At 52.7% G+C, this 15,113-nt stretch overlaps 1 protein-coding gene across 1 annotated transcript; it reads right to left on the reverse strand.

The window, feature by feature from the left end:
* Positions 1-6,206: 6,206 nt before the first annotated feature.
* LOC123038994 (probable pectinesterase 53) lies at positions 6,207-12,123 on the reverse strand. Its single transcript, XM_044462339.1, has 3 exons — positions 11,477-12,123; positions 10,948-11,127; positions 6,207-7,067 (listed from the first exon to the last, which is right to left on the reverse strand). Exons 1-2 carry the CDS (start codon positions 12,121-12,123, stop codon positions 11,052-11,054), a joined length of 723 nt encoding a protein of 240 aa, XP_044318274.1. The 3' UTR covers positions 6,207-7,067; positions 10,948-11,051.
* Positions 12,124-15,113: the final 2,990 nt, after the last annotated feature.

Raw genomic sequence — 15,113 nt, forward strand, 5'->3', positions numbered from 1 at the left:
CAACCATCTTCGATTAACGAGCTAGTCAAGTAGAGGCATACTAGTGACACTATGTTTGTCTATGTATTCACACATGTATCATGTTTCCGGTTAATACAATTCTAGCATGAATAATAAACATTTATCATGATATAAGGAAATAAATAATAACTTTATTATTGCCTCTAGGGCATATTTCCTTCACAAGCATGGTAACATTTTACCAGGAAAGAAAGTCGTCCAAACATATCAACATGAGATCTAATTTCGAAGGTCTCATCGAGACAAAACTTTTTTTTGAAAACACCTTTTTCATTGGAGCGATGGTTCATGCTATAAAACATTTTGAAATTTTAATTTCTGATGGAATCTTTGTTTATATCATCATTTCCGTGCTATATGCATGCATCCAGTTACTAAGGAAGAATATTCTGCTCTCTTGTGCATGCGTTTTTTAATTGAAAAAAGCCCAATGCGCATGTAATGAGACTCATTTGGATTTATTACTAAATTCCGACTGATCGGAAGTTAGTCGCGTCCTTAAGCAAATAAATGGGATTATGTCTGTTCGGAGACTCTCCGCTTCCTAAGTCCGTTTCGGGAGTTGGTGAAGTTGTAGCTAAAAATGACAAAGTAAGGAAAAAGAAGCTTCACAGATTCTGAGATTTCACGGAGCTGAAGGAGTGCCGAACAGCTCCTAAGGCACCATCGCTAAGACTAGTCTGGTCAACTGGTCGGATAAGGGAGAGAGTGACCAGAGAAATCCCCTGTAGCATCCATCCCCCAAATCACGCGATGCGACCGAGACCAACACACGCGGAGGCCGCCATGGCAGATGCATCACCGGTGACGGGTGGAGGGAGCAAGCGCTTCCTCGTCTTCCTCTAAGAGCATCTCCAGCCGTTTGCCCCTGCAGGAGGCGAAAAAAATGCCTCTGGGGGGCTGCCGACGAGAACTTTGGCCTAGGGGGCCAAAATTTTCCACTCGTTGCCTCCCCACGAGCAGTGTTGGACTCCCACAAACGAAGCGGCATTTTGTCGAGCACCTTGACCGCGGCGGCGTCGACGACCGCCAGCCAGCGGAGGAGCGCGAGCGTCGACGGGGAAGGAGACGCGCCTCCACCATGCCGGGTCTGTCGAGCTGCACGGGCTGGAGACGCGCTGCTCGCCACCTCGCCACGTGCCGGAGATGGAGATGCAGCTCGCGGCCGTGCTCGCAACGCTCGCCCTCGGCGATGCGCTTGTCGTGCTCTTCTTCGGCAAGTGGTGGCAGCCGCTGGCCGACGGTGACAAGCGCGTCAAGGAGCTCGACGACGCCGTCGAGGCCCTGCTGCAGCTGCGGGCCGACGTGCTCAGGCATTTGGATGGCGCGCCGGAGCCGGAGCAGCCGCGCGCGTGGCTGCGGCGCGTGCAGGACGCGCAGGACGAGGTGGCGTCCATCAAGGCGCGGCACGACGCGATCCAGGAGCAGGGCACGGCGCTGCTGGAGGCCGCCGCTGCTCCTCCAGCCCGAGGAGCTGGAGCTCCCGCCCGAGACGGGGTCCGCCAGGTCGCCCGACCCGGCCGTGGAGGCCGGCAAGCGGTGGCGGGAGGCAGCGAGCGGGGAGGGAGGCAGGCGCGGGGCGGCAAGCGGGGAAGGAGGCGTGGCGACGGCGCGCGGCAGCCAGGGCGAAGCGCGCGACGAGCGGTAGTGGCAGGCGACGGGCTTGAGCTGGGCTGCGCGGTGGCCAGCGAGGGGAGGGCGAGAGGAGGCCGCGGAGGCGCACCCCCTGGCGTGCGGTGGCGAGGAGAAGACGACGGTGGCCGGCCGCGTGAGCTCTCCGCTCCGACCGCGCAGCTGTGTGCGGTAGGTGGGGCAGCGGCTGAGGAAAAGAGACAGGAGAGAGAAAAGAGAAAAGGAGAGGAGAGGAGGGAGAAAGGGGCTGGTAAGTGGGGCAGCGGCTGAAAAAGCAGATGCCAACGTCCCCGGCTGCCCCCACGGAGCTAGGTGTAGGTGTGGGGTGGGCGTGCCGGCGGTAAAAATCACGAAATCCGGCGCAAAATGAGATTGTGGGGCCTGGCTGGAAAGTTTATTGCCTGCCGGTGCTAAAAGAAGGTGCATGGGAGGGTCCTGGGGCACTAGTGGAGATGCTGTGAGGAAGAACCACCGAGAAGGCCGGAGCTTGAAGCCGCGCCGTTTGCGAGTCTGAGTGTGGCCAAGTTCCATGCGCCAGTGCGGCGGCCATGGCGGCTCGACGGCCGGCTGGGGAGCGGCACGCCGAGAGCCAAGAGGCAGCGGAGAACCCCCGCGCACAGCAAATGCGGAGGTTTGGCCGGCCGTCGGGGATGGCGTCGTCGTCAACAACAGCGTGGTTGAAGGAGCCACCCGCGACGGAACCAAAAGCAAAGGAGGACGCGCCAGTCAGCGCCTAAACGCTGCACCACGCGCGCGCGCGATTCAGCGTCTGCGAGCGGCCGCACACAGCCCGTCCATCTCAGTTGACGATCGCGACACGTGGAGGGCAGTTTCAGACGGAGAGAAGAGAAGGGTTTTGTCGCATCCAAAATTCAGGGGGAAACGCGCCCAACTAGCCGTCGTCTCCATTCCCCCTCTCCGCCTCCTCACATCCAACACGAATAGAGGAAGGGAAATCCCTAGACCCTAGGTCGTCGGCGTCCGCCGCCGGCGAGAGCCCGACCACGGGGACGATTCAAGGGGTGGAGCACATACATACGACAAGCTCGACGACACCAACTACCACGCGGACGCGAACCATCCTAGAGGCGCTCCTGCGACAAGTGCCGTGGAAGGAGACGGGGCAGGACGATGGGGTAGCGGCGAGCTGCTACATCTCCTGGGGGGTGGAGAAGGTAAGCTACGCGCGCTCTAACCCTCTCCAATTTTTTCGGCCTCGGCTCGTGAACAGGGGGCAGGGGGGTTTCGCCGACGCGGCGGTGTCATCAACGGTGACGAGCGGGGGAGCGGATAGTTGGGGGGAGTCAGGTGTGTCGCTCGTGCTTCGAGCCCGCGTGCAATCCCGCAACATCCACACATTTTTTTCGTCTCGAAATTGTAGCGCACCATTGAACAGAGTGGGATTCCCCTGTCGAAATTGTAGGTTCAGATTTGTGTGTAGCGCATCACAATTCAGAGGAAGACAATTTTAATGGTTTTTCACAGCATGTTTGTTAGTATCCAGGGGGTGGTGGTGGTGGTGGTGTGTCTTAGTTGTAATTTTTTCAGTTCACAGGGATGTAGGCAATTTTGTCAACGTTTTAGGCACTTATGCAGTATTAGTGTCTCCAGTAGCAGGCGAGTTTTATAAACACTTGCCCAGCATGAGTAGGAATAGTTTGCAGCAATGGAGGGGGCAAGTTTGGTTGGAACGTATTGCTGGTTTGTGTCATTGTGTGTGTGCTTCAGGTCTGTGTCTTTTAACTATAGTTGTGTGGTTGCCTGGACTCTTTTTGGCAGTCTGATGATATGCAAAGCCACAACGGCTTGACTGAATCTTGGGTTACAGCTTCTGGTGATGAAATTCCATGAAGTTCTAACAACTTTTGATTCATTTTCATCATTTCATAATCTGAATTGTGGGAATTTGTGTTTCGTCAGGGACAAGCAACTTCAGACTGCTCTTAAAACTATACATGTCATGACAGATTGAAGCAGTTACGCCGAAGCAAGTCTCTTCTCGACCTACTCAAGTCCAAACCATTACGCCGAAACTATGTAGTTAGCTTCAGACTGCTCTTAGAAGTCCAGAAAGAAAAATGTAGGCATTTTTGTTCAGCGGTTAGGCACTTTTATGCACAATAGTTTTTCTAGTAAGCTGGCAAGTTTTCACAAAACTCGTGTCCAGCATGAGTAGGCATTTTTTTGCAGCAATGGAGGGCAACATTAGAGAGGCAAGTTTTTTCATGTGAGCAGGCATGGGGTTCAGTGTTTATGTAGGCAGGGTGTTTCAGTTAACTACATAGTTTTACTTCTCGACTTTTTACATTTTTTTCTTTTTGTTCTCTCCGCAGGAAAAATAGTGAAACTAGGCAAGGACATCTTTTTCCGGCATCCCTGTCCCGGCAGTTTTTAAGATGGTGATGACTTCCCAAATCATCACGATGGCGAGGTACAGATCACACATTTCTTTTCTTTTGTGGTTAAGCGAACCTATCCGGTGTGGAGCTCTTGCACATCCGGTGTGGTAGGTCGCCTACCCCCCCCCCCCCCCCCCCCCCCTCCTACTTTTTTGTGTGTTCTCATGTGTGTGTTTTCTGTCTTCTTATCTTAATAGGGAGCAGTAAGAACAGACACCGCAGCTGGGGACAATGATAGGGGATTACAAGGTCGTAGGTGCACAAGGAGGAAGCAATTCAGGGAGGAAGGAATAGAGCATCGCACGCAAGGCTGGTTAAGCTAAACAAGAGCCTGGAGCAGCCACAAAGGGATCTAATTGAAAGTTACTTCTTAGGAGGTATGCTAAAGATTGAGGCAAGACAATGCCAGCAGATCTCAGCAGGTGGGTGCTACAAAGGTACCACCCAGACAGTGAGTCTATAGTTGTCCTAGGAAGGGGCGAGATCCCCGTACCAGCCTAAAGTGTCCACCACACTTTGGGTCTACGCAACTCAGGAGATGAAGTGTTTTACGGGTGGGATGCGGAAGCGATATCATTCATAAACAGCAGGTACGGGTTCAAGAATGGAAGCGCAACCAAGATAGTAACTTTCTGCAAGATGATTGAAAGACATGAAAGGAAGAGCAGTGACGATTTCATGCACGCCTGGCTAATTGTGGTAGTTAGTTCTTTCATGTGCCCTGCAATGAGCCTTCACGTCAGCCCTGGATGCTATCCAATAGTCGCCGAACTGGAGAAAGTGAAGAGGAAGAAGAAGGCCGTAAATTGTTGCGTGCACCATATGGTGGTAGGTACCTTTTTTTCGGTTTATTTTTTTCCCTTTTATAGTACAACAACAGAGAGGCTAACCACTCACAAATGCGCTGCAAAAAATGTGTCGTATGTAGATTCTTTGGTGGTCGACATTCAAGTACCAGATTGTCCAGTCTGGGCAGAAGCATGGGACAACAAGCGTATAGGGCAAGTTGCAAGAGCAGACAAAAAAGAGGGGGGATAAGGCAAGCTGAGTGTGAGCTACTTTTTCCTTACTTTTTCAAGCATTTTTACTTAATGACAAGTTGTAGTACATATTATCATCTCGTCCTTTTTGACCCTCTTTCTCTCACCACACACTAGATGAAGCCAAGATTTCGCCTAAACCTCTACGAAGCCACCCCAAAAAGTCGACGGACCCTGTGTCCAACCAAACTCGCCTATTTCGACATGCTAGGTCGCCCAACCATCGACCAAGCCGCCTAAACCTCTACGAAGCCACCCCAAAAACGACGGACCCCGTCCAACCACACTTGCCTATTCCGGTATGCTAGGTTGCCCACCCATCGACCAAGTCGCCTAAACCTCTACGAAGCCACCCCCAAAAAGTCGACGGAGCACGCATTCAACCAAACTCGCCATATTCCGGTAATGCTAGGATACCCACCAATCAACCAAGTCGCCTAAACCTCTACGAAGCCACCCCAAAAATTGACGGACCCCGCGTCCAACCAAACTCGCCTATTCCGGTATGCTATGTCACCCACCCATCGACCAAGTCACCTAAAAGTCTAGAAAGCTATCCCCAAAAATTCGACGGACCCCACGTCCACCCATCGACCAAGTCACCTAAAACTCTATGAAGTTAACCCAAAAAGTCGACGAACCCCGCGTCCAACCAAGCTCGCCTATTCCATTATGCTAGGTCGCCCGCCCATCGACCAAGTGGCCTAAAACTCTATGAAGCCACCCCAAAAAGTCGATGAACCACGTGTCCAACCAAACTCGCCTATTCCAGTATGCTAGGTCGCCTACCCATCGACCAAGTCGCCTAAAACTGTATGAAGCCACCCCCAAAAATTTGACGAACCCCACGTCCAACCAAAGTTGCGTATTTCGATATGCTAGGTCGCCCACCTATCGACCAACTCGCCTAAAACTCAACGAAGCACCCCCACAAATCGACAGACCCCACGTCCAACCAAACTCGCCTATTCCGGTATGCTAGGTCGCCCACCCATCGACCAAGTTGCCTAAAACTCTACGAAGCCACCCCTAAAAAGTTGTCGAAGCACATGTTCAACCAAACTCGTCTATTCCGGCATGCTAGGTTGCCCACTGGTCAACCAAATTTGCCTAAACCACTACGAAGTCACCCCCAAAAAGTCGCCGAAGACCGCGTCCAACCAAACTCGCCTATTACATAGGTACTTAGGGAGAGACGGCTTGTCAGTCAGTCCATGATTGTGGTCAGCAACAACACCTGTGACCACCTACTTATTATTATTTAGCTTGACTGTCATTTCTGCTGGACAGTTGGTCTGTTTGATAAACTCTCTTCTCCTCTTCTTAAGAAGGCTCCCTGGAGATTTATAAGAGCTACAACCTGCATGCGCTTACTGCCAACATCTTGCCCATCGCCAGTCCTCAGAATCTGAACTTAGTTTTTTAAGCATAGGGGTGTAGACATCATCATTTTGATTTTAGGCTTCCCAGACTTGTTGCAACAAAAGGTCTGTTTCTCAAGCACATTAGTGCAGGCAGACCTCCTTGACGTGCTGGCTTTCATTGAGAACCCAATTTTCAGAGCGTAGGCATTGTAGCGCGTCTTAGCACCTGCAAGCGTGTCAAACTCCATGCCAACATAAGGTTCCTGTGGGCTAGATCGCACCTCGTTCACAACAAAACCAAACAAGCCAGCGCCACCTGTATGAACTTGCCCACCATGGCTTGGCAGAGTTAAAGCCCTGCTGAACACGGCAGGGGCGGGCGCGACAGTTTCAGTTGCCGTTGCATCAGACGCACTAATAGCAGCAGCAGCTGCAACACGGAACTCCACACTGAGGACATCTTGGACAGGAGCAGAACGCAAATCTGGCGACTCGCCTACCCCCTCGATAGAAATAGGCATTTTTCCATCTGGGACTTGTGTACAGTACAGCGGGCCTCCATCACAATCATCGAAGTCATCAGGGAATTCATTGAGATCCAGCTCAGCCATCTGAACATTTTAGAAGATAGAAAGAAAATTCTGTGTAAGCGACATAATATAAATGAAACAACGAAAACATCTCTTCTTTTGCTCTTTTACTACTAGTCAGGTTGACATATCATGTTTACTACTAGTTGGCAGAAAAATGGCAGGCAGAAATTTACAGGATGCAGGCATTATTGTTGGTTGAATTTACTAGCTCAGACTTCTTTCTGGTTTTTGTTTTGTACTAGCAACTAGTCTCTTGTTATTTCATCTCCCCTTTTTTAATCAGAGATGTAGGCAAGCTTTTTCTCTATCTTATAGCCATACTGAAGAACTATACACAGTTTTATTACAACCAGTTTTTCCTCTCCTTTTGTTCCAGAGGTCAGGTGGAAGACAATAGGCAAGATAATATACAAGATGTCCTTCAGGATCTTTCTCTAGCATACAGATTCAACATGGGGAAGGGGAGGCAAGTACAGGTGGGGACCAGTAGTATCACACGAGAGGTACAGAGGGGTAGTCCCAGTAGCTCAAGAACTAAACAGGAATCATGCCTTCTGTTTTGTTTTTGCCTAAGGATTAGTAGGGATAATAGTAGTTGGAGAGTACTACCTTGGTGTTTTTGCCGGGAGAAAACTGCCCAGTTTCTCGAAATTTCTTGCCGATGTTGATCCACAGTATTGCCTGATCAGCAACAAAGAGTTGCAGAAAAAAATTGTTGCCTTCTTCAGGATTTGGCTTGGTCCCCCTTTTTTTTTTTTCCTTTTTGTCTTTTTTTGTTTGCAAGGAGCTCCCCCCTGCTAGGCCAGGGCGTGCGGTAGTGGCTGGGAGAAATATTGGAAGCAAAGAAATCTCTTTGAATGTCTCGTTACTAAAGTGTTTCTGTTAGTGAGCTATTTAAAAGTGTTTCAGTGGTAGTGAATTGCATTAATCTCTTTGAAGCAAATGTCTCGTTACTAAATCTAACTCATGATGCTATGTATAGTATCTCCCTCTTTTGGATAAGCAGCAAATAAATGCAGATGATTCAGAGTTTCCAAGCATGTTTGTTTATCTAGACAGAAACAGGGTAATGGTTATAGCTAACACTGAAGCAAAAAAAATTATAATGCAATTCCGGGTTGGCCCTGCACGATACTGCGTGCTGGGAACCCAGTTCACGGGTTATGATCGCCCGGGATTATTTATTAACGAGAAAGCTAAAATTTTGCGCCAAAGAGGTCACGTCCTTGTCTTCACGGGTAGATTATCAACTCATAGCTATAAGGGGAAAGATTCGCCCGGTACCTCTTTGTTGGCTAATAAAACATAATACGCGGTGTTAATCACGCCGAGGAGTCAAGCACTAGTCAAGACGCGTACACACTCATGTGAGGTGAATTGAATTGTTTCACGAAATAAGACGGTTGCCTGCATCAGCCCGTTTTCCACCATTAGCACTAGGAAACAAGGAGGTCAGGTTGCACTCTACTCTGCATCGAGGATAGGTCGGTTTGGACAGTGACAAACTACGTACAGACGAGCTCCTGTCCATGCCTGTTTTCCACCGCCATTAGCAATAGGAAACATAAAGACCAGGGCTTTTAAACGAGATCCGTTATAGATTTTGATTGCCCATTTCTGGAAAAAGGGAGGTGGTGCACCAATTCGTTTGATCAGGCGCTATTAGACGAGGCTCATTAAGAGTATCTCCAACAGCCGCGCGAAACGACGCGCGCGCGCGGTAAACGCAGCCTTTAGCGCGCGCGGGGCGTTTTGCTGCGCTCCAGCAGCGGCGGGAAAATCACGCGCGCGGGAACCGCTTGCGCGCGCGCGAAAAAACGCCAGCTCGCGCGTCATATTTTGCGCACCGCTTCCGGCGCGCCTATAAAATGCGGCGCGCGCCACGCGCCTCTCTCGCACCTCCTCTTCTCCTCTTCTCCTCTTCCTGCCACGCGCCGCTCCAGCGCCCCGCCACCGACGCGCCTCCGCCGCAGCGCCCCGCCACCGATGCGCCTCCGCCGCTCCAGCACCCCGCCACCGCCGCGCCGCCATGCCGCCGCGCCGCCGAGGAGCGTCCGGCTACCGCGGCGTCCGCCTGCGCCCCACCGGCGTCTACACCGCGGAGATACGCTCCGGCGGACTCCGGCTCGGCCTCGGCACGTACGAGACGGCGCGCCAGGCCGCCCGCGCGTACGACGCAGCGGCGTGGCGCCTAGGCCGGCCGCGCGGCCAGATGAACTTTCAAGATGTGTACACGCTCCAGCAAGCTCTCGACCTCGCCCCTCTGCCTCGTCTGCACACAACGGAAGACCGTGCGGAGCACGCCGAGCGGCAACGCCGCCTCCTCGTCGCTCAGGAGGACGAGCGGGTCATGGCGGAGTGGCGCCAGCGCCACCCGGAGGACATCGCCTACGAGCAGGCCTACTGGGCAAGGCGCCGCGCGGAGGACACGCAAAGGCGCCGCGAGAAGCGGTTGGAAAGGCGTCAGCGAAAGGCGTTGGCGAATGCGCAGTCCGACATCGTTGTAGCAGGTGGGCAGTCGTTCTTCACGCCGGACGATGATCGGTGGCTGGACATCTGGCTAGACACCTCGGACGACACCGCCGAGGATGATAGCGATGGTAGCGACGTAGAGTAGTTTCTATCTAGTTGCGCCGTAGTTTATCTATGCTTTCGAACTATCTATCTAGTTGCACCGATGTAAAATACCTTTGTATCGTTTTTTATTTATGCAATCTATCTAGTTTTTATTTTATCTATGCGTTCGAAAATTTAAAAAAATATTTTGTGCGCGCTGCATTTTTGCGCGCTGCATTTTAGCGCGGCTGCTGGAGCGGGCGCAGCGCGCCGCGCCAAACCAGGCGCGGCGCGCGCGCTAACAGGTTTTTTGCGCGCCGCGCTATAGCGCGGGTGTTGGAGATGCTCTAATGTGATGGAGAGCACACATCGGCTGCGCAGCGGCCTTCATTTTCAGGGTTAGCAATTGCTGTATCTAAGGTGGCCCCGTACTCCGTACAGAGACGGTATGTTAAAACCCGCTGCCTTGTGATGGAGGAGAGCACACACCACCACTCAGTCGATCGCCTCACTCTGCTCACGCAGGCGCGCGCCAAGAGAGAAGAGAGAGTGAAGGTTCAGCAGCTGATCGCAAATCAAGATGGAGGAGGCGCGCCGTCTCCTGCGAAGCCTCTCCCCGGTGCAGTCTGCCACGCCGCCCCAGTCCAACCATAAGAAGACCCCGTTGCCCAAGTGGGCGATTGCCGTCATTGCAATCTCCTCCTGCGTCGCCGCCTACGGCCTCGTCTACGGGTCACTTCGGGTGGTGGCGTGCAAGGCCAGGAGGCGTGGAGACGAAGAGAGGGCCAAAAGGTTCGACTCGAGGAATACGCCCGCAAAATGAACGGTTGGTTCAAGCTCCTCGTTGACCTTGCCAACCTCATCTGGAACTGCATCGACGGCTGAAAGGAACACCGGTACTTGCCTACTTACTAGTAGTACGTACGTATGCAGCGGATCTCCGCCGCCCAATAAGTCCAAAACCATGTATGAGCTCCATGCATGTCTAGTACTCTACCGTACTTATATGCTGTGTTTTAAGTGTGGCTGGAATGAATGGATGGATGGATGTAGTACTAGTAATATTGGTCTATGCTGTGTTTCATGTGTGATGAAGGGATGTGGATCAATATTCGCACAAACTTACTTATGGTTTCTACGTAAAAAGAATGTGGAAACAAGGGATTATTGGTTCGATCAGGATGGAAGGGCTCACCCCCTTGAAAATCAAGGGGGAGAAGAAAAGTAGTTAAGGAAGGTTTTACGTACGTAGATGTAGCGTGAGCGCGAATTTAGAACACCCAATCAACATGCATAGGGCTAGACATGTGGTAGCGAGTAGCAGGTATAGCAGCGGCGGTACCTTGAAGGTGATGTTCCTGGGGATGTCACGGCGAACGACGCCGAGCCGTACGTGCCGAGCGGGCGCCCCATCGGCCCGGCGGGCGTGTCCGCCGTGTCGTCCCACTACACAATCGTCTTGTCGGCGCCAGCGCCCTCCAGGGTGATGAACGCGCGCATGGACGATATTGTCATCTTCTCCCTGCGACCAAGGTTTGGAAAGCCAGAATTGTAAGACACGGCGAAAATCTTAGCCAAAATGCCACAGTAGTTCGAAGTTTTCAATAGTATAATTTTGTTTGAAGCATTCAGGGATAATGTGATAACGTGAGTATCGCTACGCTACAGCCAGTTACGAGTGGGCTTCTGATCTCGGTGGGCCTTTCCCTGACGCCCACGATTCCAGGAAACGCCTGCTTCCTCCTTCCCGTGAACCTCCGATCATGGCTGGCTGGATGCAGGCACGCATCTTCGGAGCTCGCCTCCAATGGAGCAAAGTAAACAGAGTTTTACAGTGGCAGAAACCAGGAGGACAGGAGCAATGCACGTACGTGTAGGTGCCGGCGTTGACCTTGATGACGACGGGGACGAGGTTGATGGTCGGGAGCGAGTCGACGGCGGCCTGGACGGACGTGAAGCCGCCGGCCGCAGGGTCCTTGTCGACGACGAGCGAGTAGGACGGGAAGGCGCGCGCGAGCGGCGCGTGTTGGAACGTGCTGTGCTTGAGGCCGCCCACGCACCGCACCCACCGCATGAACATCCGCTCCAGTTCCTCCGCCCGCGTCGCGTTCTCCGTGAACGGCCGGCCCGCCACCCTCCTGGGCCGCACGCCACGCGTGTGCCCGTCCACGCCCGACGCCACTGCGGCCACGGTGGCGATGCAGAGCAGGAGCCGGAGCCGGAGTGGATGTGCGGCCCAGGAGCATGGGCGGCATCGGGCGCGCGCCGATGCCACGCACGGCCAGTAGCTAACAATGCCGGCGCGGTGGTGACTGGACGATGATCGGGGAGCTGGAGCGGCGTGGCGAGGTTTGGTGTGCGGGGCAGGCGAAAAGGCAGGGGAGGGGGATTTAAGGAGCTCGAATGCTCGATCACGGGCGAGGAGAGAACACGAGGGGATCTTACGTGGAGTGGAGTGGAGTGGACTGACGCGGCACCACTCCGGCGGGTCACGGTTCACGAGCTGCCTAGTGAACATGGTACTTCGTTGGTTGTTTGTGGCGCCCTGGCTGCTTTGGGTACGTGAAGTACGGGATGCACGCTACGTACGGCTCTACACGATGCATGTGGTACGTGGCCTTCCCGTGCTCTCGCGTATCGATCCCACGACGCTCTTGATTCCGGACTTGCACGTGATCGCGACTTCCGCGCGCGCAAGGGCGTGTTCGCGACCAAACATCCGGGTGACATGATTGCGGAAGCAAGGCCCCGTAAAAGCAAGTAAAATGCGCGTAAGTTTAGCATTTTTCTTGCGGAAGCTCTAAAAACCTCCCTAGACATGTCTTGTAGACCGAGTTCAGTTTGACCAAAAATAGCGGCATGAACAATCTTCTCCCACACATTGCTAATGGCTTTCTCTTCTAGAACACATTATCTATGCAAACACTTAAGGGCATCTCAAACGCAGACCCTCAAATCTCCCGCATCCGTCCAGACTGTGATGTCCGAACCGCGGAAGCCATCCAATACGGTTGTGATCGGTCCGCGACACGACTCGGACGTATTTTCTTCCGCAAACCAGAGACAAACGTGGGGGGGTTTGCGGGAGTCCAAACCGCTCCTACGCCCGCTTCTGACCACCCCGGCCCACCCAAACCCCTCTTTCCTCGCCTGCATGCGTTCCCGCCTGGCGGCGCTGCCCGCGTTCATGCCGCTGTAGAGCGGACCGCTCCATATTGAAGACGGCTCAGGGCGGATGTGACCTCACACTGCCTCCGCCATTGAGGCGGTGCGCCGGCCGAGGGCACCGCCGCTGCATGCCCGACTGAGCACGCCTCCTCGCCGCTTTCAAACGCCTCCATTAAACTCGGGTGGAAGCCGAGGAACCTACTCCGGCATACGTCCGTTCATGCAACAACGGGCAAGCTCATACCATTCGCCCTCTATTTAAACGAGGCCAGATGTTGGGCAAGAATCGCACCACTCCGTCGCCCCCAATCTCCTTCTTCCACCATTTTCTCCACCCTTTCGATGGTATCCGACGAGCAGGAAGAGCAGTTCTCCAGCATAAAAGTCGGCTGGGTGGCCAACCGAGTTGGCCGCATATGAGCTGGGGTGCCGGATGTCCGGGGCGCCAAATCCGTGGACGAACTCGATGAACTAGGTGGGGAAAAGAAAATTTTGGGGCAAAATTCGAGGAATTTCGTGGATGGAAATTGGGGACAATTTGAGGGAAGCTAGATCCACTAGTAACACAGCAAATCGAGTGATCAAATCCAACAGAACATCATCACACCAACAAATCACAAAAAAAATTAGTAGTGCTATTTTTGTGGGGATTTTTGAAATTGGGAAAAAACACACAAATTTGGGGCTAGAAAATGGAGGGGAAGAACTCCAAGTTGTGAATCAACGTGGCTCTGATCCAAGATGATGTAGGGTGGAACCATATGAGGTTGATATTTTCACACTTGGAGGGGGAAAGAGAGAAAATCAAAGAACACAAGAAGAACTCTCAGATAGACTTGATCCAATCACACATGTGCTAGATCCACATACACAAAGAGGATACAAATGTCCAAATCCAACAAAGGGGGATACAAAAGGGGAACTAGTTCATCTCAATGCTAGAAGGAAGGATGCATTGAATCCATGAAGGATCTTCCCACAAGGGTGTTGGGTAACGTAGTAATTTCAAAAAATTTCCTACGCACACGCAAGATCATGGTGATGTATAGCAACGAGAGGGGAGAGTGTTGTCTACGTACCCTCGTAGACCGAAGCGGAAGCGTTGACGCAACGTAGAGGAAGTAGTCGTACGTCTTCCCGATCCAACCGATCCAAGCATCGTTACTCCGGCACCTCCGAGTTCTTGACACACGTACAGCTCGATGACGCACCCCGAACTCCGATCCAGCAGAGGTACGGGGAGGAGTTCCGTCAGCACGACGGCGTGGTGACGATCTTGATGTTCAACTGTCGCAGGGCTTCGCCTAAGCACCGCTACAATATGACCGAGGTGTAATATCGTGGAGGGGGGCACCGCACACGGCTAAGGAACGATCACGATGATCAACTTGTGTGTCTATGGGGTGCCCCTACCCCCGTATATAAAGGAGGAGAGGAGGAGGGGGCCGACCAAGAGGGGAGGCGCGCCCTAGGGGGGGCAAACCTACTCCAAGTAGGTTTGGCCCCCCTTTCCTATTAGGAGTAGAAGAGGGAAGGAAGAGAGGGGAGGGAAGAAGGAAAGGGGGGGCCGGACCCCCTCCCAATTCGGATTGGGCTTGGGAGGGGGGGCGCCCCCTCCTTTGCTCCTTCTTCCTCCCTTCCACCAAGGCCCAATAAGGCCCATATACTTACCGGGGGGTTCCGGTAACCTCCCGGAACTCCGGTATAATCCCAATCTCATCCGGAACCTTTCCGGTGTCCAAATATATCCGTCCAATATATCAATCTTTATGTCTCGACCATTTAGAGACTCCTCGTCATGTCCATGATCACATCCGGGACTCCGAACAACCTTCGGTACATCAAAATACATAAACTCATAATAAAACTGTCATCGAAACTTTAAGCGTGCGGACCCTACGGTTCGAGAACAATGTAGACATGACCGAGACACGTCTCCGGTCAATAACCAATAGCGGGACCTAGATGCCCATATTGGTTCCTACATATTCTACGAAGATCTTTATCGGTCAGACCGCATAACAACATACGTTGTTCCCTTTGTCATCGGTATGTTACTTGCCCGAGATTCGATCGTCGGTATCCAATACCTAGTTCAATCTCGTTACCGGCAAGTCTCTTTACTCGTTCCATAATACATCATCTCGCAACTAACTCATTAGTTGCAATGCTTGCAAGGCTTAAGTGATGTGCATTACCGAGAGGGCCCAGAGATACCTCTCCGACATTCGGAGTGACAAATCCTAATCGTGAAATACGCCAACTCAACAAGTACCTTTGGAGACACCTGTAGAGCACCTTTATAATCACCCAGTTATGTTGTGACGTTTGGTAGCACAC

This window comes from Triticum aestivum, chromosome 2B (genome assembly GCF_018294505.1).
Source record: "Triticum aestivum cultivar Chinese Spring chromosome 2B, IWGSC CS RefSeq v2.1, whole genome shotgun sequence".
In the NCBI taxonomy this organism is placed as follows: Eukaryota; Viridiplantae; Streptophyta; class Magnoliopsida; order Poales; family Poaceae; genus Triticum; species Triticum aestivum.

Excerpts from the sequence above, each read along its gene's own strand:
- LOC123038994 (XM_044462339.1), bottom strand. The coding sequence starts at position 12,123 with ATGTTCACTAGGCAGCTCGTGAACCGTGACCCGCCGGAGTGGTGCCGC. Across the intron at positions 11,128-11,476 it reads GTCAACGCCGGCACCTACAC|GGAGAAGATGACAATATCGT; the intron begins GTACGTGCATTG and ends CCTTGGTCGCAG.